General features: G+C 39.3%; 1 protein-coding gene across 4 annotated transcripts in view; it reads left to right on the top strand.

The window, feature by feature from the left end:
- Nucleotides 1-26,092, top strand: part of NELL1 (neural EGFL like 1) — a 279,771-nt gene that overhangs the window by 23,671 nt on the left and 230,008 nt on the right. For all 4 annotated transcript variants that reach the window (XM_027662212.1, XM_027662213.1, XM_027662211.1 and 1 more), the window contains exons 3-4: nucleotides 2,378-2,528; nucleotides 16,512-16,682. In XM_027662212.1, the coding sequence (XP_027518013.1) occupies nucleotides 2,378-2,528; nucleotides 16,512-16,682 (322 nt within the window). The remainder of the gene's footprint in view (nucleotides 1-2,377; nucleotides 2,529-16,511; nucleotides 16,683-26,092) is intronic.

Here is a 26,092-nt window from a genome sequence, read left to right as displayed (position 1 = left end):
AATTGTGTTATCTAGTAGTTTGAACCCAACACTCTGGAATTTCAGAACTTTGGATCTTACTGCTTTTCATCAACAGAGAACCAATATCAGTGTTGCATGTGGTTTTGGTGTAGTTGTGACTATGAAGTCACATTGAGTATGGTAGAGTATGACACAATATTTCAAAGTATGTTTCTAACTGAAGTGGGGACTGTGTTGATTAACCATTCCTGATTCTGACCAAGGAGCCCTATATTTTTGTATAAAATTTGATAAACATAGACATAAAATTTATAGAAGTTTGATATTTGTATAAAATGTGACGGCTTTATATCTGGGCCTTCCTATAATGAGGAAACGTACATTGCAGGGCTTGACTGAAGTTTTAACATATGTGTTCCACTGACAGTGCTGCTTATGCTTTCATGTGAAAGAATTTTTGAAAGCTTAGTTAAGTCATATTTTATTTCTGGTAATTGTGACAACTTTAAGAAAAAAAAAATTGTCAGATATGAAGGTTTTTAACCTTCAAACAGTGATAATTATCTTCATCTGTCAAGTCTTGGACATTGTATCTGAGTCTTACTTGGAACTTAGTACCAGTGGATTGTCTGTCTCCGTAGAAAGCAAACTGGGTATTGGTGAATTTATGGGTGTATGGGATAGACAGTTTTGTGTCTCCTGTATCACCTTTGTAAAAGGAAACTACACAGTATTTATGAGCAGTAATAACATCTGCTAGGTGAAGATAACGATACAGATAACAAAATCTAATAGATAAAGACAAAATCTAGTCTTCTGTGCTGGATTGTTTATTCTTCCATTCCATTATGTGATGGCAGGGGAAACAATTTCTGTTCTTTGAAGCTTTACCCTCTGCTATGATAAAAGTCGTGTTGGACAGACAAATAGTTTGTTGTGGTAAAGTGGGGACTATATTTATTTATCAGGGTAATTAAGCCCCTGGGAAAGATTTTTAAATGATGACTAAGTGATTTTTGATGTCTTATCTGCAGTATTTTTCAGAGATGAGCCTTTCAGAGTGCAGGTGTATTATGGATTCTGAGTGTGTAAACTCATTTGGAGGGTCTTAAGCTGTACAGGAAAAATTGAGACACCCAATTACAAAACATGCTTGAATACTTTTTCCTTGGAGTTTGGTTTCAGTCCATGGCATTCCTTCAGTAGTTGTGTGTCTGAGATTTTGGGTTGTTTTCCAAGCCAGCCTCTCCTCCTTCTGTCTGCAAAGCCTCATTTAATGACACAATGGGGTCCTTTCTAGTTTGGGTGGTTTTTTTCTTTTTTTTTTTCTGCAGTGAAATTCTGAATTGTAAATCTCATCACTCCTTTGTGTGTTACTTGCTGGGCCGTATTCTCAGGATTCAGCAGAGTTATATGGTTTTTTTGCCAGCTGAGAATTTTTACTGGCATTTTTTGGCTCCAAAGTAAACCTTTGGAAAGGATGCACACAGGGTTTCTAATTGGTTGTGACATCCAGAAACCGCAAGTGGCTCAGGTCTTGAATATGTGTGACAAAGGCCCAGCATGAGAGAGACATGGCAATGGGTGGGAAGGTGAATTGCCCTGATTTCTCCCTTTCTGTTGTTAATTGTCTTTGGTAGTGATGATGTATGGCAAATGAAAGGATGAGATAAAAATGAGTGTGGAGGAGACGATGCGTTTGAACCTCTGAAGATCAAATATGAGAAGGCAATGATGCTGCTTGGACATGAGCAGGATTAGCGAGACTGAAATGTTTCTGATTCTGCCTGGTCAGGTTGTGGTTTAATAAATATTGTATGAGCTGTCACACTCTGCTTGTTTAAACTGAGAAATCCCTGAAACAGCAGCGGATTGCAAGCGTGTCTTGTATTTATTTCTCAGGCAGGAGCGCAGCCGTAGAGCATTATTAGCAATAATACATCTCTGCCTTACACTGTACAAGGACAGGTTCCCTGTGATGTATGATGGAGAGGTGGAAACGGAGTCAGTGGTAAAAACTGAAATTGGAGCTTGGTGAGTTGTGTTGGGAGAGGCAGTGCCTGAGATTTCTCAGAATTTAGGAACCTATTTATCTGCCTGCAGCACACCTTATTTACAGCAACTTAATCTGCTCGCAGCAGACACAAATGGCTCAGCATCCCGTCAAAAAATCCATCAGAAAATCAGTAGCTGACCAGTTATGAACTTGTCCAAGTGACAAGTGGGCATGCTGACAGAGATGGCATTTGAGTTTTTTCATGGAAAAAGTGCGGTGGTGGAACATGGTAGATGACTCTCAAAAATGAAAAATATTGATGTGAAAATGAAAAATGTAATCTAAATGTTTCTGATTTGGCATTTTTACTGTAATGTTATTTCCCTTTTTTTTTTTTTTTTTTTTTAATAAAATTGTCAGATGTAGAAAGAGAAATCCATGCAGCACCTCATGTGAGTGAGAAGTTAATTCAGCTCTTCCGGAATAAAAGTGAGTTCACGTTTCTGGCCACTCTGCAACAAAAGGCATTGACTTCTGGAGTTATACTGTCCATCCGAGAGTTAGAGCACAGGTAAGAGGAAATTGTTTCTCTCTTGTAGCAGTAGCAACATAAAAGATCCTGAGCACTCTGGTCTACTTGGGCAATGTGTTGAAATGGTGGACGTAAAATCTGACACGTAAGGTAGAGCATTTCTTCGTAATTTGCAATGTGCTTTTTTTCTAGTTCATTTTTTTTATAGGAGGAATTCATTATATATGTATCCTGGCCTGTAAAATAACTTAAACAGAAAGATCAAAGCCAATGTAGTATAGATGCTTTGGAAGTTACAAACCTTGTAATGCAATTTTCCTGACTAGTTTATCATGTGTGCTTTGGAGTTTGCTTTTTCATAAGAGTTAAACTTGCATGTGTTTCTTGCTTCACTGTGTTTTATAACGTTATGAAAGAATATGTTTTCTTGGAGGTTCAGCAATTAAGCTGTTAAGCTACTTGTGCTTCCCTATGTATACACATCCTGTGTATGTTTTCTTCCCAACATAAGACATTATATTCCTTTTTCATGTATGTCTTTTTTTCCCCCTTTTTTTCTGGTTGCCAGTGTAGGAGAAAAAAAAGAGGTCTCTTTGATTAGCTATTATAGTGGCAGACATCTGTTTGTTTAAAAAAAAAAAAGAGTACACTTGGTATTATGGTCCATAATACAGTTCCAATGATGTTTTGATGTTTCAAAGTGTGTGTTGCATCAAATAGCCTCCTACTTGTAAATTTGAGAATGCTTTTTGAATAATATCTTAGGTCTTGAAGGACCTTTGTGTCTAGTCTGACACATAAAAGACTAGTTCTAGTTTTTTCTGTTGTAATATAAGTAATAGGATATTCTTTGGTTGCTCCCATTTCAACTCTAATACCAGATGATCTGCAGCACTTCTTTTATGAAAAAAAAAAATCTTATTGGTATTTGTCTTAATCATGTACATGATACTCAACTCTTGGCCCAATTGCTTACCCTTTTTGAGGGAGTATATGAAGGAGAAGGCAGTGGCTTTATTATGACCAAACAGTCAGTTGATGGCTTTCGCCAGTGCAACAGCAGAGATGTCCAGACTAGGATGGCTAAGGGGAGGACTCTGCTGTTTCCCTATTCTATCACTGTACTTTTCTGTCACTTCTCCTTTCTTATTGGTCTTTCTTTTACTTTATTCCTTCTTGCATTTTTCAGGCCATTGTTTCAGTCTAGAAGAATATCATTGTACGTTACAGAGGGATCCCTCCCTCCATCTCATCCTTTTTTCCTTCTCTTACTCTATCATTCCTTTTGTCTTTAATTTTCAATTCCTCCAAGCTTTTCCAGGCCATTGTAGCTCTCTGAAGTTGTGGTTAACAGGATCAGTTTGCCATGTTAAAGGTTTGTTTATTTATTTATTTATTTGAGAAACAGGATGTTGAGTGCAGCCATTGAACAGACAAACAGTCACGTGCCTGCACTTAGCAAAATCCAGGGTCAAACTAGACAGGCAGTGATGATTATACAAAGCAAGGCACATGGATTTTTAGATATGGCATCTACTGAATGCAGCTACAAGTCCTCTATCTTGACAGGCAGGGGCTTGTAGAGAGATGTGCTATGCAGGAGTAATCTTGGTTGAACAAAATACACTGCTGTTGCCCTCTCTGACACTGAGGTTATCTATAATATTTAAAATTATGACATCTGCTTAAAAATATATGCAGTTGAAGGATTGTGTGCTGGTCTCATTAAACCTTTGTAGCTCTCTATAGTAACTGAGGAAGTTTGTCTGTAGTTTGATGTAAGAGTCAAAACAGGCATGTCCAGTGTTACTCATGACTGCTGTTACTTTCTAAGTGTCTGGATACTGTAATTATCCTTCTTTTTTGGGACTCATTGTGTATCACTTGAAGTCATTGTTTCTCAGGTTGTTACTCAGACCTTGGTAAAGATAGTGCTTTCAAACCATTAGTCTATGATGACAGAAATTAATTAAGTGGGTGACAATGGAGAAAATATTTAGGAGAAGAGAACAAAGATTTGGGGCACTGCTGAAGAGGATCCTGCTTACATTAGAACTTTCATCTTGGTATTTTGTGATGTTTCTCTAACTGCTCCAGTCATTCTATAGGTTTGCATGGGAACTGAAATGGGTGCAGACCCTTGTCACACAGAACCTTTTATGAACTGTTGCACCTACTAAGCTTCTGATAATTATCGTGGTTCTGTTCTGGTGGTATCCTTTTTTTGGTCAAGTCGTTTCAACTTCCCCTGTGTCTATGAAAATGCAAAGAAAATAATAAGGAGCATCGTTATGTTTGATCATGATTAAGATGTATGGGAACAAGTATAAGGGTACATTTATTACTTAACCAGTATAGTTCTTACTTAACCAGCATAGGCTATGGAAAAACCGATAACTCTTCTCAATTTCTTCTCTTTGCACAAAATAGGAGATATTATAGTTAAGGGCATAATGTTTTTTAACTTACCTGCAAAAGTGGCCAAAGTTTAAGGCTTCAGATCGTGCAGGAAGTCAACAACATCTGAATTAAAGGAACTGTGTTAGCTGTTGGTAACCAGAGTTCATATCTCTAGGGGAAGTGTCTTTTTTGATTGTGCACAGATTTAATAGATGAGAAACAGGTGTTATTGCAGGCAATGAGAAGGTGTGTTTATATGTAGACATATACACATGTGTATATGTTCTAAATTACATAGGGCACCATAACAGCATAGGTAGTTACCTCATGGCAAACTGTCTTTTGATGTAGTGGAGATGATTGTCCTATGGTGGTGTTACATAGAATACTTGGTCTAAATTTCACTTCTCTAGTAAGTTTCAGTGGGATTTTATTTTCCAATGGAATGGAACTCTTAAATTGAAGATATTAAAATAAGATTAACACAATTTTTCTTGAAGTGATTTAGATATGCTATTTTGTTTAATTCTAAAGGGATATTTCACAGCAATTAGAGATTTGCTGTTAATTTATATCATCGTTTGATGGACAGGAATTATATTACGATGATGGCAAATGCATCTTTGTTAATATTTTGTTGAGTCAGTTTAATAATGATAAAGACTTTGTTTTCATGATTCAAATGTATTAAAATACAGCTTGGAAAATAGAAAGCTTAATTAACACAGATAAAGTCTAATTGAAGAGTCTGAGAGTTTGTGCACACTGCGCACATAGTTATCTAGGATACAGTGGTGAAGCAGAAGATTATATTTTTGTTCCTAAATTATAGATAATGAAATGTAATATAGGATGGACAAACATGTTACTTAGGAATGCAGAAGATGGAAACTGTTTTTCTTGATTGGGGAATTATGCTAGCTTATTCTTCCCAGATGAGCTTTCTGAGCTATTTTGCTCACAACCTTTGACTCTTCAGACCACTGAAACACATGGAAAAGGCTATCAAGATATTTAAAATCCTACATAATGAATCCTTATTTCAAAAGTGATTTAATACAGTTTCATCTGAAGTTGTCTGCCTGCTCCCTACCTGCTCTGGCCTTGCATGGTCCAGAGCCCAAGAACATAAATTAGATGGAGTCAGTATTGCCTTTCAGCTGTTTAATCACTAAGTTTGAGATATATTGATGGCTCTTTTCCACTACTGGCCAAGATCAGTATCCGGAGAAATATATCAAGGATGTTCAGGTAATCCATGTATTATCATTCTTTCTGAAGAGTGTTTAAAAATGTGAGATCCCACCATGGTAGAACTGAGGAGCAAGTCATAAGATGAATGTTCTTACAGGGAGCACTAAAAACTTTATTTATTTATTCATTTATTTGTTTAATGTGCTTATAACCTATGTCCACACCAAATATTTGGAAACCTGTTGGAAACCTGTTAAGCTGATTGTACTGCTATGGTGAAATGGAGTTATTGAGTGGAAAATCTGGCCCTCCACTATGTAGCAGCAAGCTGTGTTGATACAGATATTCAGGGGGAGAGTCTGATAAATGTGTCAGGCTCGTAGTGAAAGATTTTTATTCCTTGCAAGTTAGTTTTGGGTGGGGAGGGCAAACAGGCATCTAGTACACTGCTGAATAGTTCCCCCCAGGTGATACCGTGAACAGCTTGTGGGACTGCTGAGGAGTAGATAGAAAGCTGTATGTTCATAAATAACAGCTGGAAGGCTACCAGGCCATTATATGTTTAATTAAAAACACAAAGGGGTAATAAGCTGGTTAAATTAATCACTGAAACCTAACTGATGAAAGGAAGCCTATGCAAGTGACTTCTGACCCTAGTTGTAAACCTGAAAAATTGGATTTACTCCCTGCTATGTTTTAGATTATTCTCTGCAAGATGGGTATACATATATTGAATTCTGAGATGCCCAGTATTCAAAAAGGGAAGGAAAACCCCTGCGAATGTCTCCATTAACCTTTTTCTTTTAGGGTAAAGGGCACATCTTCATGAATATTTATATGTAGAATTGCTAAACTGGAAAGCTGTACAGAGAATATAAAGATCCAGCCCTACTTCCATCCCTCTGAATGAGGTGATGTGAAATATGTGAGACATCTACTTGCTTTTTTTCCTTCTGAAAAGGTTTTTAGAGATGCAAATGCGAATAGAATTGTGCCCACCTGCTTCTGTGCTTGGGGTTAAAGTATGCAAAAGAGTAAAGTGAAGAAGAAGTGTTACACAAATCTTCCGCTGATTTAAGCATTGTGAAAGAGGAGTTACTACTTGAGGAGCTACCTTCCATCCTGTGGCTCCCTGCTGAGAGCAGGTGTTTTATGTACACTAGGCTGACAGTTGTTGTCTCTCTGAAACATTAACATGCTGCTCATAACCAGCTCTTGGAACACATTGATTGGACCACGTTGGCAATTGGAGAAGAATGGCTGACAGTTTGAAACTCTTTAAAACAGAGTTTGGACAGTGCAGAAATGTTATGGTCAACCAGCAGCAGGATGTGTGAGTCCCCCAGGAGTCTTCTCCACCAGTTATTCTGGTGGAGTTATTCTGAGTTATTCTGTGTGATTGTTTTATGGCCCTCTGATACAGGCAAAGAACCAGAATGTCTCAAACTTCCACTAAATGCAGCTCTCTGGAAACTGTCCGCTGAATTTGGGCTGCTCGTTAAGAATGTAACTCTCCCAGTTAATAACACACTTAGGTGTTTGCAATATGTTAATAATGTTCATTTGCTTGGTTGCCGATAGGCTGGGTGATGTGTCTGGTTCTTTTTGGGCTTTTGTTTGCAGTTTTGTAAGGACGCCTGTGTGCTTTTTTCGCCCCAGGCACTGTCTTCAGAAAGGGAGGACGTGGCAGAGCCTGCCCTAATGACCGCTGGCTGTGGAAAGCTGCCAGAGCTTGTGGCAGCGGGGCAGGAAAGGTGGAGGCTGCACGAGACGGAGAGCGTCCAGAGGGAGCAGACACATGACAGGGCCTTGAGAGAGGGGAAAGTAAAAGATTCGTTTTCTGATAATCGAGGGGAAAAGTGTGTGTTGTCTGCAAAATAGGATTTGTTACCGGGTGTGCAACAAGCCAATAATTACACACTCCAGAGAGGTATTGATTATTTATTTCAGATTTGGGCAAATCTTGGGTGCTCGGTAGTTTCCCACAAATCAAGCACACCAACAGGACTTTCCACACCGCTATTTATACACAGAAGGTCAGAGTTAGTAACTTTCCAAGTACAGCCCCTCCATTATGATTGATTAGTAGTTTCCATACAAGTTATGTAATCACAGCTAAATTTTATATATGCCCAAGGGAAGGGGCTTCACCTGGGCAGGGGTCTTTTTGACCTATAGGTGTGATTTTTTTAATGAAGATAGTTCAGCTAAGGGACACATGGACCTTGAGTTTTTTACCAGATTGTATGCATTTGTATGCATTACCAAAGACAATACAAAACCATCTTGATTTACTACATCCTTTTGCTTAACAAGTTTCACGATATTCTTGACCAAGGGATACTAACTGTTCCATTGATTGTATCCTTTCTTGCTAATTAGGAAAGTCTTAATCAACCAACTTAAAGTAGATAAAGAACATCCAGACCTAAGATAATTTTTGACATTTTGCAGCATGTGGAATTTATCATAATGCAAGTAATCACTGAAAAACTGCTGAATCCGAAAGTGAGATTGGAGGGAAGAACCTTTCTTCTAAGGACACAGCAATAAGGGGAATTTGTTTTCAAATACTGTAGTTTTACTCAGGTGGCAGACCTCATTTGTTTAAAAAGCTGTTATCCTCTTTTGTTTTGCTAAAATCCGGTATTTAGAGACTGTGGATTTGGGGATCCCCCGAGCTGAATTCTTGCTGCAGTGATGGGCATGAGGGAGGGAGGGACTGGACTGGGGCTGTGGCTTGTTTTGGTTACAGCTCTGCTGGGGGCTTTCTGGTCACAGTCGCAGCTCGAGGCTTCAGCATACCCACAATGATCCCTGAGCTAATGCCAGCTCGGAGTGCCAGGTTAGCCTTAAAAAATTAGCAGCCCCCGTTCTGAAAGTCCTCAGATAAAAATGTTTTGAGGATTGTAAATGGTCCTTTGGGGAAACAAATCTTTGGCCAAGAGTTGTGCATGGTGAGCCTTTCAAGGACAACTGCAGAGTATTGTGGATTGTGTTCCTTGCTAGAGTGATAGTGTGAGTACCAGCTGACTTTTTATTGGAGTGGTGATATGTAGAGAAATGAATATTTCCATGTTACCTTTCAGTAAAGTTAGTGTTTACTGGTTTGTGTTTTTTTTAATTATGATTTTTTTTTTTTTGAGCCACAGTTAAGGAGTCATGACTTCACCTTAGTTCAGATGATACTCTTCTCTGTCCTGCTGGCTGTGCTAGCTCTGAAGCTTGCTAAGATGCTGTACTATTTTTAGGTGCAGTGTGGTATTACCTACTTGGTTTACTAGGAATAGGAGAGAGACCAGTTTTTTTCAGATAGTAGGCAGGTTGCAGCCACGGTGAAGATAGGTTTTTAGACATATGAAATGGATACAAAAATGCTTAAGGTCAATCCTTACTACACATGCCATGAAAATGAGTAGCTGCTTTGTACCAGTTCTGATTCCAGCTGTCTTTTACCTGGCAGGCAAATGTTGGGGTTACTTTTTTCTTGATATGATCAAAGAAGAAAGTAAATTTGTATTTGGATGACCTTTACCTAGTTGCAGGTACACCAACACATCATAAATGCTTAATACCTTGCAGCTTGCATGCCCTGCTGCAGTGTAGAAGATGTGTAGAACAAAAGACAATGTCAATAAATATTCTATACTAATAGAAGATGTCAGCGTGGGTGTGTTTATTGCTAAATGTTTCAAGCTAAGCTGGTATAACATGATTCCTGTTGTCCTCAGAGTGGTCTGAATGGAAAAATAAAGTCATTTAATTGATCGAATTTAGTTCCTCTTGCTTGAAAGGATACAAATGTTCAAAAGCATCCTATCTAGGTAGCCAATAACAGAGTGAAGTTGTGGTTTGAAAGAGTTTAGTGTTACATTTTGGCTATGTTGGATTTGCTTGTATAGAACGAATTCTTTTGGACTAGAATAGGTGATGATAGTCTTTGTCCAATATACAGGACTCACCTTTTGCGTTTTCTCTTGTAGAAAGTTAAATCTGATTTTTCAGCAAGATACCTTCATTGTTTCAGGTAATCCTTCTACTCACGACACCTTTTGTGCTACCTGATGTCAGTCTGATTTAGCTCCTGAGCTGTGATGGTATCAGGACAATCTTTGCTGCAGTAGTACATCTTTAATACTGCACAAGTGAAGATTTGCCATGCGTAGTTTTGCTATGCAGCCTCTCAGTCTATCTATATTTAAACTAGCTGTAAAAAGTAGCTTTGAATGGTTTGTAAGTATGCATGTTAAGGGAACTTTCCTGTCCTGCCATCCAGGAGCCACTCTGGCGGGTTACAGTCGCATCATCTGAGACTTTCACTGTTGGGACCAAACCCCCCTCACAGTGGGTGGCTCCAATGAGCTGATGGGTGCTCTGCTTGGCTCCTCACGCACACCACGCTCACACAAGGTTTCCCTACCGGCTGGACCTCAGGTTTCCCATAGCAGTGTCTCAGACATCTGATCCTTAAAATAATTTAATCATGTTACAACAACAGAACAGATGAGTTGGGTTCCTCCGAGGAGGGACCCTGAACAAAGGAAACGCTGGGGGTTTTATACCCTTACAGTCCAAGTGGGTGAAAGTCTGGGGCCATCAGTTCCTGCTGTGTCTCTGAGTGTTAGGTCATCTGGCTGGTGCCACAGGTCCCCGTGCCCTTTGTTTAGCGAAGAGTTGGCAGTTCATGACCTCTTGTCTCAGGCTCCCTCCCCTCAGAGCTCCACCTGCACCGTGAGCCCCCTGCACTAAATATATTCCTCAGCATGTGTGTGTTGAGCGAGGACTAGGGCCGTGCGAGTGTTAAGAGCACTCCTTCCAAATCCAGTGTTTCACAGTGTGTGATGCTTGAGAGCTCGGGATCTTGCCCTGTCACTTTATAGTAAAGTAAGTAGGGTACAAGAACAGTGCCTGTGGAAGTGACTGAAATATTTACCTTGACAGCTGTAACTTGTTCTAGTTTTGCATCCATACGGAGCTGTCGTGACAACTGCAAAGTGAGTGTTTCCTTTTGTTTGAAGAGGTGTATCTTTAGTTTCAGAGGCACTGCTTTTTCTTGCTATGGCTTTATTGATGAGGGCAGTGATCTTGGGCGAATCCCTGCCAGCTTATCCTGCAACATAGTGCACAATGCCTGCTCTTGGCCCAACTTGCCTTCCACTGAGGACTGTTAAAACAAGATCTCTGTTACTTTTGTGTTGCTGCCCAGGCTGAGCCACTTGGCAGCACAGCCAAAATAGGTACAGGCTCAGTTGGTGGTAAGGAACAGCAAAAGGCCAAAAGTGTAATGATCATGTGATTCATCACAATGTGATTCATCACAGTTTCTCTGTAGACTGAAAATCCTAAAATCTCTGTGATAATGGATGCAAATTCATTGCCTGTCTCTAAATACATCAAGAAGTGTTTCTACAAAGATGCGAAAGCAGAGTCTTGCCTGAAGCCATTTCTGTCATTAAACGTCATTAAATGGCACAATACTCTTGTGAGTTGAAAAAGCTATGTGCACAAACAAGTCCTAATTTGTGCAGAAGCTTCCTGAACTTCTAGCTGATTACATCAAATGGACTTATCTCTGGACTTTCCTTGAATTTGCTTTGTAATTAGAAAAAAATAAGAAATTGTGCATTGACTGGACTCACAGAATTTTCCAGAAGCTTCTGTTCAGTACCACCCTGATTCTTATTATGGCAGTGATTTTTTTTTCCCAGTGTTTGGGAGACCCGACATCGAAATGTTGCTGCAGTCATGTGCAAGGTGAATGGGGCTTCCATCCTTGAACTCCTGTGGTTTTGTGACCTTCTCTCACACAATGTTAAGCAGATGCACAATGTTTTGACTAGATGGCAACCCCAAGTTTGTACATATTTGCAGAGATGCCATCTGTGCCTGCTGCTTTGCCCTGGGACATCTGTTCAGTAGCTCTAAGAGCATCTGCTCTAAGTGCTGGTGTTGTTCCTTGAAAGAGGCTGTGGGGCTTCATTTGGCACTTGATCAGGGATGATGGAAGTTGTGAAGTCAGAATGATAACTCTGCTTTATTTATGTTTGAATGTGATAAGCAGGAAGATTGCCAGAATTGGATGCAAAAAGTAGTGATGTGTTAGTTCTTAGAGCTCTTATTGGAGTATTATACTACATTGTGCTTACCTGATGATGTGCTGCTGAATTCATTGGTGGATGTTTTAGTGTTTAGAATGGAACAATGTGGTGTTTACCACAGCAGGAGATCACTTCTGTGGGGGTAGATGATGAGTAGGTGAATATGTTTCTTTCATGCAAATGGTGGACCAAGGCAACTCACCTTAGAGAAATACTTTTCTGCTTCAGGTGTCTTACACCTTCTTATTTAATGTTGATAGTGACTTTTCCAATTTTTTTGGTCATTACATCCACAGCAGGTGTTTCCAACTGAAAGTATACTTTAGGAACCTTGCTCGCCTGATCTGGAAGTGAAATTAGTGATCAAATGCACAGTTAAATATTCATTATGGTGGAGACTAAAAGAAATGGGGAAGAAAAAAAAAATCCTTAAACGTAACTGAGTCAAACTTTATCCTCTCCTAACAATATTTGTGTGTGAGTTACATAGGGGTTGCAAAAACTGTCAGAAAGAATTTCAAAGCATCTTCAGTTGGGTGTGGAATAATACTGTCCTTCTGTAAAGTACATTGCCTTAAAATGTCCCAACTTTTTTTTGATGTGCATAAAATCAGTCTGAATTTAGCAACATATTTTTCTCTTATACGTTGCAATTTGAATGAGAGACTGTGGACTATTAAAAGCATTTGAATTCTATAACTGTGCAAAAGAAGCCAGCAGTAAATTACATGCTTAGCAAATAGGGAAGTTCTACTAGTGGGAGAATTTCAGCCAAGGTCATATAGTACTGCTGTTCTGTAAACAGCAAGCTTTCTTAATATATGTGTTCTGAGAATTTCATCTGTCAAAATACCAGTTAGCTTTTGATCGTGCCTTTTTTTGAAAAAAAAAAAAATTATTATTGAGAAATGATGAATAAAACAAGAACCTGTCACTTGGTGCTAAGAAGTTGCCAAGTAGATTAATGTCTTGCACCTTTCTTTCTTGAAAAAGAAAGAGGGGGGTAGCAGGGGGCTAATTGTAGGACAAGCTGACACAGACTTCATGCAGAAGCAGAGATAGTTGTAATACTCAGGGATCTCTCCTGGGCTTTTGATATGGATCTCATGGCAGCATTGGAAGTTCCCACGTGTCTACTGATGATACATTTATTCAGAGGTCCCAGATGATGTTCTATTCCTGTGTTTTCTTTTAGTTCCTCACAAAATGCTGGGAAGTACCTACAAAATGCCTGTTAGAGATTAGTTAATATTCCTGCCTCTTGTACGGTAGCCTCTATTCATTTCCCCTCTCTCCTGTTTTACCTCTTGTTTTATAGCAGATAAAAACTAGTGCAATGGCATTTCAAGTCAAAGATGAGATGGATGTTAAAAAAAAAAATCCATTTGTTTTCTCTGACTTTACTAATTATTTTCTCACAGATTGACGATTTCTTACCTGAGTGTGTTTTTTCACTCATTTGTCTTCCATTCCACAATTTGCAAATTAGAACTTGGACACAGAGTTCTAATTTCCAGGAGTGAATGGCCTTTGTGTCATTGATTTCGAAGAGGCTTTCTTTCCCTTAGAGTCTGGTGGGAGGAGAACAGAAAGGACGATGTTTGCTACTGAGGAAAGCTGTTTGCACATGACTTCTATTTTGGTAGAGGAAAGACAACTACATCTTCCACACTGTGAACATTGTGAAGTATGTGTGTAATCAAGGTCTCCATGTGAATTTGTGCATTTTAAAAAGAAAAATCAATGCAAGGGTGTTGGTTCACATTACCTTGTGGTTTTTAAATACTTGAGGTATGGTTGAGATATGCTGGGGTAATCCAGCTAGTTTCTGCTGTTGGGATTTTGTAGACTGGTGTTTGTCTGAGGGTAACTGCCTGTGATTTGCACTTGTTGAAGGGTGGTGAAAAATAGGTGCAGAATTTGTCTGCTGTCATCCTCCTTTCCTGCCACTGAAGAGGTAAAACACGGTGTTTTATACAGTCCTGTGGCACTTAATGCATTAGGTGTACATATATAAAAATATTAGCACTAGCTATCACAGTAAAGTCTAACTAATCATTTCTGTGTTGTATAAATTAGTCAGGAGACTGACAACAAGTTCGATGCCTAAGCAACAAGCTGTTTTCAATCCTGAATTAACTATTGACGCTAAAGCTTGTCAGATGAGAAGCTATGTTGCTTTGCAATTCCCTATGCTGTACAAATAACAGAGCACAGATGTGATTAAGTGCAGTATCTGACTGACCTTTCCAGGGTGGGACTGTTGCTTTTACATTAGCAAACAAATCATTATGAGGTGAGTGATTAGCTCTGTGGCTATTGGAGATTGTGAAGGATGACCACAGGAAGCAATTTGCTTCCTGCAACAGGAGCTTATCTTGTTTTTGGGCTCTTAAGTTTCTGTGATCAACCATATAAATATATCTATATATATTTATGCAAATACTTTGTGTATGAGAGGGATACTTGAATGTTATGTAGCTCTCCCTCTTTTTTTTTTTTAAAGTTTTTTGTCTTCCTTTTGTGCTTTTACAGTAGATGGCAAGTACAAATTGTTTAAGTATAACATCACTGACAGTGCTTGTCCTAGTGCTTTTCTGGCTTGGGAACACCAGCATCATCATCTTGTGACCTGTTACTGAGCATCAGAATAAAATAATAAAAAAAATTCTCCAGATTTCTTGTGAATGTAATTTAGGTATTTTAATGGGCGATGGCTGTAGTTAATCAACATTCTGCTCTACTCTTTAGAAAACTCCTGTTTATCTGCCTGCCTTGTGCCATTATGTGCATGAAACAGGCCAGTTGCTTCACAACACCAGCCTTCCTGATTTTATTCCACTCTGTACTGCCTGCATTTTATTTGTACCTGTGCCTGCTGTGTTTTTATTCAGTTTTGGTTTTGTCTTTACCTCCTTGTGTTTTCTACTTTGCCTCTTGAGTTTTTCATTCAGGTGACCTGATAACGTTCATATGTTGCACGAAAAACGCGATGACAAGGCACTGGCAGGATTGAGTTTCACATTTGGTGAAGACTTACTGTCTTTGTGTTCCCCTTCCCCATCTGTTGGGATCTTTTGCACGTGTTTCCAGCTAGTGTTTTATCTCATAAGTAAGTTCCTCCCAAAGAACTCTGTTTTTCAGTTCCAAAAAGCCTCAACTTCACTGTAAGGTCTGATCTTGAAGAAGAGCACAGACTCCGTGTAACTCCTGTGCACACAGGTTGTTGGGGTCTGTGCAGTGTAAGAGGCTTGTGGGGAAAATGAAAATCAGCACTTGGATATTTGTTATTTTGTGTTGCATTTATTTTTTGGAAGTGGATTCCATAACTGTAATTTTTTCCTCCCTACCCCAAACTAGCACCTATCTTTCAACTGCCATGTTAAATTGGTGTTGCCCAGCAGGGAAAACATGACACTATATCTGGACAATCTAACATCTTCACTTGCTTGTAGAGTTATTTCTACTATAAATGGAGGTCCACCCTCTTTCTATATCCAGAGCTTCATTTTAGCAGGAAAAAGATTTGATATGCTGTAAATACTTGGTGAGGTCCAAGAGAAGCCTTCAGTATTTACATGGTCAGTGTGCCCTGGAAAGGCTAAATTCATCCTAGAAAAAGACTTGGCTCCCCCCACGTCTGTGTGAAGCCAGTTTGTCAGCTGTTCTTGAGTGTGACAACTGTCTGAAGGTTTTGATTGTTGGATTGTTTATGCCAAGTGTTGAGATGCCTAATCCAACCAAGAGGTTCTGCTGTTCCACTGTAAAGCCAAACGATCACGGCAGTAACAATAAAAGTCAGAAAACGAGTGAAGCACAACTGCATGTAGGGGAGTCCTGAAAGTAAACAGCTGTTTGGGTTTTTTAAACTAGATTTGCAAGTAGTAAATACAGATTTAATGATTACCCAGTGGTTTCTTAACTTAATGGCTTTTTGTTTGTTTGTGGTAGTGCTATGTACAGTTCTTTATTTTTCAATTTCCTACAAATCTTGCACTCATGTAAAATATTTTGATGAAAAGAATAAGGCTTGGTTTCTTGTAGTTGAACCTGTTCTGTGGGTAAAAATACTTCAATTTCCTGGGCTAACAAATGGTACTTTGAGCTGTTTTCATGTAGTTGCTGGTTTCGTACTGCTTGGAATGCATTGTCTTGTCTCTCTACTTCTTTGAAAAAAATCAATTTGTAGCTAATCCATGCTGAGTAACCTCTTTAGATTGTGGCCTTCTGTGTGGTGTTTGCTTAAAGATGAATAAAGAAGAAAGTGACAGAAACAGTGATTATATAAAAAAAAAAATGCAGCTGATTCTTCTTTATGTTTTAAATACAGCTATTTTGAACTGGAGAGCAGTGGCCTGAGGGATGAGATCAGGTATCACTACAGGTTTAATGGGAAGTCAAGAACAGAGGTGTTCCCGTACCGCCTGGCAGATGGACAGTGGCATAAGATTGCTGTGTCACTTAGTGCGTCCCATCTTCTGCTCCACGTGGACTGCAACAGGTAAGAAAATATGTCCAGTAACTTATATTTCTTTAAAAAATAATCTCTACTTAACCACAGGAATAAAATTGGAAAAGGAGGTTTTGTTTTTTTTCTTTTTTGAATTTGTCAAATTCAAAAAGCATGCTCAACTGCTGTGGGATAAGAAAAGGAAAACAAAGTATTAAAATGGAGCAATTCATTGTGATTATGAACAAATGTGGAAAAGGTTGATTGCTGACTGGGGAGTATTAAATGCACCTCTGTAGTTTAGGCACTGGCTGATGTTACGTTTGCCTGTGATTGCATTTAAGTGTGATGGATTGGCGTGTGGTGAACTGCTTCCCTCAGCATACCTGAAAACTTGAAGAATAGATAGGTGCATCAGAGGCATTTTAATTTCATTTTACATAATAAGGCAATGCACTTTTTACTGATTTTTCTATCTGCTGCCTCACTTGGAAACTTCTGAGAAACCTGGAAGGTTCTTTTTGCATGTCTGGAAACGGTGCTTTTTATTTTCTGAGGGGTATTCTGTCTGTCATTGCACTTTTCCTTTAAAAGTTGTGAAGATTGTGAGATGGCATAATGCCAGGACTTCAAGGAATGAAAACCAGCAAACCTGGCATCTCTTCTCCCTAGAATTCATCTCGCCTTTGGACTTGATCTCACAATGTATTGTAGACTTCAAACTTAGTGGTTGATGAGCGGAGATCTTGAAATTGGCACTTTCAAAATGGTCTTTAGGACTGAGGAAAACAAACCATTACTTTTGTGTCTTATTGCACTGAAAATAATAAAAAAATATCCTTTGCATTCAGTGAGAGGATCAGCATGTGCATTTTGGAATTGGGGCACTTAAATGGGCAGGCTGATGGTAGCAGATATTTTTATCTGAAGTCTTCATTTTTTTCAGACAGGCAGAATAAAGTTGGATGAGTATTATAGGAGTAGGCGGTTATTGGAACATTTCAAAGAATTTAAATTTTGACCAAAGTAATTATGAGATACTGTTTGGAGAAGAATGTTACAACCATTTTCTGCATCTTCATTAACTACTGGAAAATCTAATCTGAAGGAATGTTGCTTATTGGATCCTTTTATTTGGACCTTAGAAGCAATTAAGTGCTTAGAGTAATTTTAATTTCATTGAGGCATGAAATCTACAATTTGTGAAGATTGTCCTCATTTCAGTGATTTGATTTATTTTTCTTACCCTTATTGTATATTTCTTACATTATTTCTTTGCTTACAACTTTATGCTTTTTTGTTAGTTTATTGATATACTGGGTTTTGGGATGGGTTTTTCATTATCTACTATGATATGTTTTTTATTTTTTTCCTTAATTTTTTTTTTAATGAACAGCAGATGTGTTTTAGGGAGACCCTTTTTAACAGACTGTTTAGTTGGCTACTTTCTTGCACAGAAATTGAAAAAAAGACAACACAAAACAAGTGCCTGGTGCAGAATTCTATCCAGGGACAAGAGGACTGCACAGAGTCATGGTTGTGACATGATTTTCTTTACAGCAACAGGCAGAAATAGATAAATACAGTCATGGAATGAGCTGTGCTGTCATGTCAGGTGACAAATATGTATAGTCATCTCTGTCAGGGGCTGATCCATCTAACAGTGTCCCTTAAGGTGGTACATCTCAAGGTTGCTCCCAGCATAAATCCATACCTAAAATATCTCTATTTGGCTGTGTATTTGTGGTATTTTATGACAACTCCTGTGGAAAAGTAATGGGAATAGTTCTGAAAGCATGACTTGAGGGCAGATCATAGTAGAAGTTTAAATGAGAGGAAAGAAAAGGAAGTCTTTAAGTTCCTGACTCAGCTGTAGCATCACTGTTGAGTTAATTAGAGAGTTTAGTGAATGTTGGTGTTAGTTTCCTTTATTAAATCTTAATCCTTTATATCTTTCCACTCAGAAGAGAGTCAACATCTTGTTCATCTTGGCACTAGCACTTTCTGATGACACTGCTATAAATGTCAGAGCTGTGAAAAAGAAGAGCAAGCCAATGAGGGGATACTTCTGAGCACTACTGAAAACCCTAAGACTGCTTCACCTTAGTGCCAGGAAAGCTGCTGCTGAAAGTATGCATAGAATCCAGTGTTGAGAGCTGGGAACTCTACATGTAGATGTCACCGTGTTGGGCTGGTGTGGTGTCAGTGGCTCTGGGCAGAGTTCAGGTTACCTTATGAGAAGTGATGCTTCCACACAGTTAATTGAACAGGGAAAGAGGATATGACCTGTCTCATCTCCTGTAGACATTTGGTGTCATCAGAACAAGAATTTTGCTTAATGTGTACCTGTCTAGTTAAAGAAGTTCTCTGCTTTTTGTTTACTGTTCTTTCCCCTGTAAAAAATAAAAGCAAAGCAAAGAGGAAAAAAAAATAAAATTGACCAACAAAATGAATCCCTTAGATTTCTACTGCATTTCTTTAAGGTGTTTGCAACATTGCTTCCTTACAGATATGCCTGAATTTGTATAAATGTGTTACTCCTTTTGTTTAGGGCTGTGGTAATATGTTATATATTTGGAAGGCTATTGTGAGCTAGTCATTTGTGAATGCAGTGTTAGTAAAGTTAAGCTGTATGTGAGAGTGCATTGAAAGTGTTTGCATTGGGGAAAATGCCACAACCTAGTTTTGCTACAGGATTTGTATTGTGATACTGAAAGCTGGTCTCTGGCCTCCAAAAACCTGCAGTAGATCAGAAAGCATTGGAGATGAAGCTTTGCATTTGTAAACAGTCAAATCTACTTTTACTCTTCTCAGCCTTGTTGCCCGCATTACTCTGATTTGTAAAATTGCTTTGACATTTGATACTTGATTATCTTTTGGATTCAATTCAAAGTCAACTTTGTTTTTCAGACCTGGATAGGTTAGGGCAAAGTACTTGAGAACTGGTAAAAGCCTTTAGTGCTTTTAAGCATCATCTTTAAAACAATGTAATTGCCTCTGTTCTAATGAGATATAATACCGTGGGGGAAGCATATGTATCAAAGGGATATATTTGCCCAAGTGCATGTCCTCTTGAAGTCGGCTCCTACTGCATCTTACTTGCTCCTTCAAGAGCAAGGAGTGAGAATTGTAGCTGAGTTTGATGTTACAACTTGGAGCTGCTGGCACAGAAATCATAGAATCATATTTTGAGTTGGAAGGGACTTTGAAGAACATCTAGTTTTACCACCCCTGCCATGGGCAGGGACACTTTCACTAGACTAGGTTACTCCAAGCACCATCCAACCTGGCCTTGGACACTTCCAGGGATGGGGCATCCACAGCTTCTCTGGGTAACCTGTGCCAGTGCCTTCCCCAACCTCACAGGGAAGAATTTCTTCCTAATATTTAATCTAAACCCACCCTCTTTTCAGTTTGAAGCCATTCCACCTTGTCCTATCACTTCATTCGCTTGTTCAAAGTCCCTTTCCAGCTCTCTTGTAGCCCCTTTAGATTCTGGAAAGTGCTATAAGGTCACCCCAAAGCCTTCTCTTCTCAAGGCTACACAACCCCAACTCTCTCAACCTGTCTCCAATGGAGAGAGAAGGAAGGTACCTTAGAGTCCATACTGAAAACCTGTTGAATATTAGTGGACTCTTCTCACTGACTTGAAGAACCTTTGTGCTGGGCCAAGACAGTGACCTCTAGTCAGGGATGTGTCTCAGAAAACTGACATAAGAAGCTGTGGGTGTACTTGCTAACATGCTTTTAACTTTCTAGTAAGGTTCTGAAAGCTTAGAAAAATGAAAAGGCTGCATTAATTATAAATGTACTACTGATGCACAAGTAAAACCTATGCTGAAAGTAACATGGAAATTAAATCTCTTGCTGTTGGTGGGATCTGTGCTCTTCTATTCTAGGCAAAAATGGGTTGTCAGGGACCTTCTGGAGAGTGTTGAGATTGAGCTAGAGCAACTGTGTGATTGTCAAAAGGTCCTTAAATAACCTGTGGTACTAAAGGATTAATACATAAACAAATAAACTCTGCTATGCATCTTTCCAGCTTTGGTCTCTGTTCATACCTGCACTGAGATTTTCAACCCCAGGAAAACTGTCAAGTCCTACAGGATCCAATGTTTGTCTTCTCTGAGAATTAGTTTCAGCTGTAGAGTTTTCAGCAGGAAGAGTCTGTAGCATTTCCCATGGTACCTGCCTGTCCCCTGCAATGCTTGTCCCCTTCAACAGTGACAGCACAGAAATATGTTCCATATGTGTTAAGAGTGAGAGGGTAGCATGGAGCCTACAATTTAAGAGATGGTAGGTACTGCATCAAAAAGGATTTATTGGTAATTTATTTACCAAATAGAAATTCCAGGTTGTTCTCATTGTGTTTGATTAATCTGGGGAGGTAAGCTTGAAAGGTGCTTGCATTTTTAAAATTGTTTTATCATCAATCATATTGCTACAAAGGTACTCACCTTTTCAGACAGTGTCTGTATTCCTTTACTTGAACTCTATCTGCAGGCATAGAAGGGAGAAAGGTGCTTTGATGCAAAAATTAATGTTCTTCCAGTGAAAATCTGTGTTGGAGTGCCTTTTGCTGTGAATACAGCCTGTGGTTTTGATGGATACTCTCAGCTGTTTGATGGAGGGGGTTGGTAAGAGCATAAGAGAATAGATTATAAAACTGGAGCAGGCTAGGATGTAGTCTCCAACTGAAAAAACATGTTGTCTGCTTCTTTTATGTTAGAACAGCGCATTAGGGAATAAAAAATGCATGAGCAGTGAGAACTTTTTAATTGGAAAAATAAATAAATTAAAGTAACATCCTCCAAATATGGGAATCCAAGACCTCTGAGTTCTTATAAATAAGATATTCTGTCTGCCAACCTCACGTTTTCAACTGATCTAAACAAAGTTCTGTGACTTTTAATTAATGTGTAATAAATTTAAAGATGGTTAAAGGATGTATTTTAAAGAGGGATTTGCTGCTTTAGTTACTGTAAAGCATTCTCTTGAGAGAGAAAATGGTGTGGTGGCAGTGTTATGCAGCTAGGTAATTTCCTCTCAGTATTTGAATATGGTTTTGTGACCTAGATTGCTTCTCTGCTCTTTAAGCTGTAGCCGAAGCTGTCAGAGAAATGGTTACTTGGATAGAGTGCTATAATTGTGCATTACAGGTGCACCCAACTTCAGATCTGTGGTGTTGTGGATTGGAAGTTAATTTTCACCTGCCAGTTGTCCCTTTTGTTTGACAGAAAGGCTGTAAACTTTTTAGCGTAAGAGAGATCTCCAGCTGGCACATCACATCAGCTGCAACCAGGCCTGTATCATTACAGTTAACTGCAAGGAAATGTTTGGGATAAATTCAGAATTATGTTCTTTTTAAAGAAGTTTTTTAATAGCCAGGGGTTTTTACTGAATGGCTAATGCATCAGCAGAATGGTAGTATGGGTGTGATCAAAGGCTGAATCATGATCTGTTTTCACTCAGTCCCTAATTATGATGAGAGTTTATTGTATTTATCCTAAAAAATCAGTTGAACTATTTTGTATACTGCACTGATGGAACTGGGAGAAGGCATGAGTATTTATTAAAGCGCTGAAAAAGTACTATAGAAAACATATGATAACAATCCATACCTTGAAGGCAGCCTCTGCAGGTACTTGTACAGGTACCCGGAGCGCTGTGCTCCAGCAGAGAGGCCTCACTTAGCTCCTGCTCTGTGTGGAATCTGCTTCTGCCTCTGGTTCCTTTCAGGAGCTGATCCAGGTCAGTAGGCCTGCTGATGTCAGTAGAAGCCATTCTCTAGGAGTTTAGTTAAGGGTCTTCAATAGGAGCTTGGGGCAGAGCTCTAGGGACCCGTGGAGCCAGAGTTTGGTAACTGCAAAGCCCAACTCCTCCTGAATGTAGACTCAACAGTGTTTTTGTCTTTTTTTTTTTTTCCCCTCTTAAGTCAGAACTGGGGACTTGTAGTGCTTTCTGGTGAATTGTAAATGTTGATAGACAGGTTGATGCCTCAGCGAGGGTGGGAATAATGTGTTATGCTTTACCATTGGCAACTTGCATTCCTTGTGATTTTATTTTCTGGGTATGTCAGAGAGAGAGAGAAAATGGATGATGGTAGACGAAATAATCTTAAATCAAGACAGGCAAGTCTCAAATGATTTAGTAATTTCTCAGAGGTGTGACTTAGGTGCATTATCGAATTCTCAAATATTTGTATGTTGGTCCAATATACATGTAGACATTTATTTAATATTAAAAGCAATAAACCCTTAAGTTGCTGTTGTTAGTTACAAAAGCAGTCTCTGAAAATTTAGCCTGCATAGTTTCAACTGTATCTGGATATTTTTCTACATTTTTTTTTTTTTCAGGGGAAATCTGCTGTTACTTGGCTCTGTTTTCTTTTTACTTGTTGGAGTGCTGATGGGGGTCATGTGTACAGAGATGTGATCATGGTAATTTGAGAATCAACAAGATAGAGCAAATGTTTTGAGCTTTTTCCTTTCAGATTATAAAAACAATTATCTTGCTTCAGCCAGACGGATTAACCGAGATCCAAGACGTAAATGAACTCTTCCATTTGAAGCGGTTAGCTAAACTCTGGAGTTTAGAACTACAAGTCAGATAGAATAATACTGGAGCTGAATTGAAAAATGCCAGTATAATTCTAGTTAAATACTTTTGTAAAAACACTGGACCTTTGCCAAAGAGCAGGTGAGAACCCCCCTGACCTATTCAACAGCTGACTTGCGATCTGAGTCTCCATATAGCAAATAGTACAGAGTCTTTCCAAATGATCTGAAACCTCCTGAGTGTGGTGGGGACTGAGACGGAGATTGAGCAAACAGGACTGCTGAAGTTTGTGCAACCAGCCTGGAGTTTTATGAAGTGGGTTAGTGCTTGAGGTGTCTTTCTTTGGCCATTCAGAACAGCAATAACTCTCAAAAGATAATTCTTTTTAGAAATCCAGTCTTGTCAAAATCCTCAAATTGGCTGCAGGGAGGTGGAGACTGCTTGACTGCATTTATTACTACCCCAAAACCTGACGGTTCTCATCACTGCACGATTTGGTGACAGAAAACTGACAGCACCCTTAGAAGCGGTGGTGCAGGAGCAGTCATGCTTGTTCCTTGGGTGTGGGGAGCTGGAGGCATATGTGGTGCTCAGAGATGGAAGGTGTCAAGGCCTGCAAACACTGTGATGTGACTGTCATGCCTCAGAGGTGTCAGGCAGTGGCATGGGTCTCACTGCAGTGGTGTAGTGTTCTCTCTCACTTCACATGTCATGCAAAGCCACTTGGCATATTTGCAGATGTAGCTGTGTAGGAGAGGTCTAGCCAGGCCTCCATGGTGTTTGGATGGTTTCTGCAGTGTTTAAGGGAGTCAAGTAGGCTCAGCCCTGAGTGTGGGGACAGTGGAGTTTCTGGTTCTGTGCTGTGGGCATGAGCTGCTTCGCAAATATGCCAGTTGAGAGAATGGCAAGGGCAGTCCAGTCTCATGCTTCAGAAGGTGAGGCATTTCTGGGAATTGAGGAATGCTCCATTTCTACACAGATAAGTATTCAGTCAACTGGTTGAGGTAGTTTTATGGTTTTGGTGGTGTAAGGTTTTTTATGGAAAAAAAATATCACATATTTGCCTCTGCTTCCATTTCAAATATTTTAATGTTATGAAGAAGCATTGTTGTGATCTGTATTAGCAATGTAATGATACGTCCAAGGAGCAGTAAGGAGAAAGATTATAGTTTAATCCTCAGTATAGGATCAAGATAACATGCACTTTCTAGTCCTATAACTTATTCTTGTATCTGAGACCAGTCAGTAAATGAAAGAATCAGCTGAAGCTGCATTACTTAATTAAGCTGCAATTTTAGTGGCATTCTCATCAGCCTGTCAGTAGTGAAAGCAATTAACTAGCACTGCCAACTAAGGCAACTAGAAGGACTTCCTCAGCCTGAGCTAAATTTCTGATTGTCACACCACCTTAAACTCTGCTGAAAGGTGTTCTGTGCAGCATCACTTGGGGACAACACTGGCCCCAGTGAAGCCTGAGTGAGAACGTTCATTGACTTGAGCACAACCATGCTTTCACCTCCTGTGCATGTCAGATGTGAGAAATGTACTGTCCCTGGAGGGTGCTTTTCTGCCTGTCTGCTGGCAGTTTCCATCTAAACTTAATTTTAGAACCAATATAATGGCTTGTTCTATGTTTACTCTGTGTTTCATATACCTCCTCAGTCATGGCCAATTAGTTATTATGGAGAGAGCGTAATGTTGTCTTTCAAACTCCCAAGACTAAACCAGGCAGTTGAAAAATGCCATGGGAGAATGGAGATGTGGGTTATCCGATGAACCTGCAGGAACAGCTGAGGAACATGGAATGAGCTGGCGCTCCGTGAGTGAGTCCTCCCTCTCCCAGTGGGTAGTGGGGAGGAGTGGCAGCTCTGGAGAGAGCTGAGTGCCATTGCACAGAGCTGAGACAGCACTTCTGGCAGGGCTTTGGCATGAGCGTGACAGCCAAGGTAAAGTATGAGATCCTCAGCCTGCAGTTGCCTTCAGTCACTGCAGGAAATTGGCTCTGGAATATGGATGAGGTTATTTTATGATTACATACAAATCATTTAGTGATGACATGAACCCCTTGATGAGATGATTCTACGATGAGATACCCCGTAAAGCAATTAACTTCTCAGCAGATGCATTTCTGGAGGGGGGGAGGAAGAATCTGTTTAATAGAAAGGTTGCTTGTGGCTGGCTTGATTTTAAATTTATCTTTTGCAGGAGTGCAGAAAGGAGTCAGAATCAAAAGCTCGATTCTTCTTGCAGTTGCACCTGTCTTATTTTACTGGGTAAATTAACTTTGGGGTTGAGAGGAGCATGAGACAGGAAAGACAAAAATTGCATATATTTTGTGAAGAATATATGTTTGGAAGCTGTAAACTCACTGTGCTTCAGGTTTTGCTGTAACTGCCAGCTGTGAAGACCTGTGTGCTACAGGGACAAGGACTGGCCCATCCCTTTTATAGAGCAGGCAAAAATTTCAGCACTGCCAGTTCTCACTCAACAAATGCCTTGTGACAAACCCCAAAAGCAATATTAGGGTTTTTTTTATTAATTTATTTTTTCATGACAAATTGGAGATGATATAAGCCATGTAACCATGGTTTTACCTCTTTGGTCTGGTAGAATTTTATTTTGGCGTTAATTTTGCTGCAAGACATTAAGTATCAGTGCTTCTTTGTGCCATTACTCTGATGCACATTTTTACCCTTTTGCTTTCTGATGCAAGATAGGCCTATTTGTTTACTACTTGTTTTGCAGATATTTTGATATAGTTTTCAAATCTCATACGTATCTTGCTCTAAGGACTTCTTGCTTAATTTGTGGGAGAGGAGCTTTTCTTTTTAAATCTTGAAAAAATTCATTGAATTAATTTCTTCCTCTTATTTCTAGAATCTGCTTTTAATTGCTGAGACTTG

This window comes from Corapipo altera, unplaced genomic scaffold (genome assembly GCF_003945725.1).
Source record: "Corapipo altera isolate COAL_440 unplaced genomic scaffold, ASM394572v1 RXGC01000072.1, whole genome shotgun sequence".
Classification (NCBI taxonomy): Eukaryota; Metazoa; Chordata; class Aves; order Passeriformes; family Pipridae; genus Corapipo; species Corapipo altera.
The sequence above is the reverse complement of the archived record's forward strand: the minus strand, read 5'-3'. Positions and strand labels throughout refer to the sequence as shown.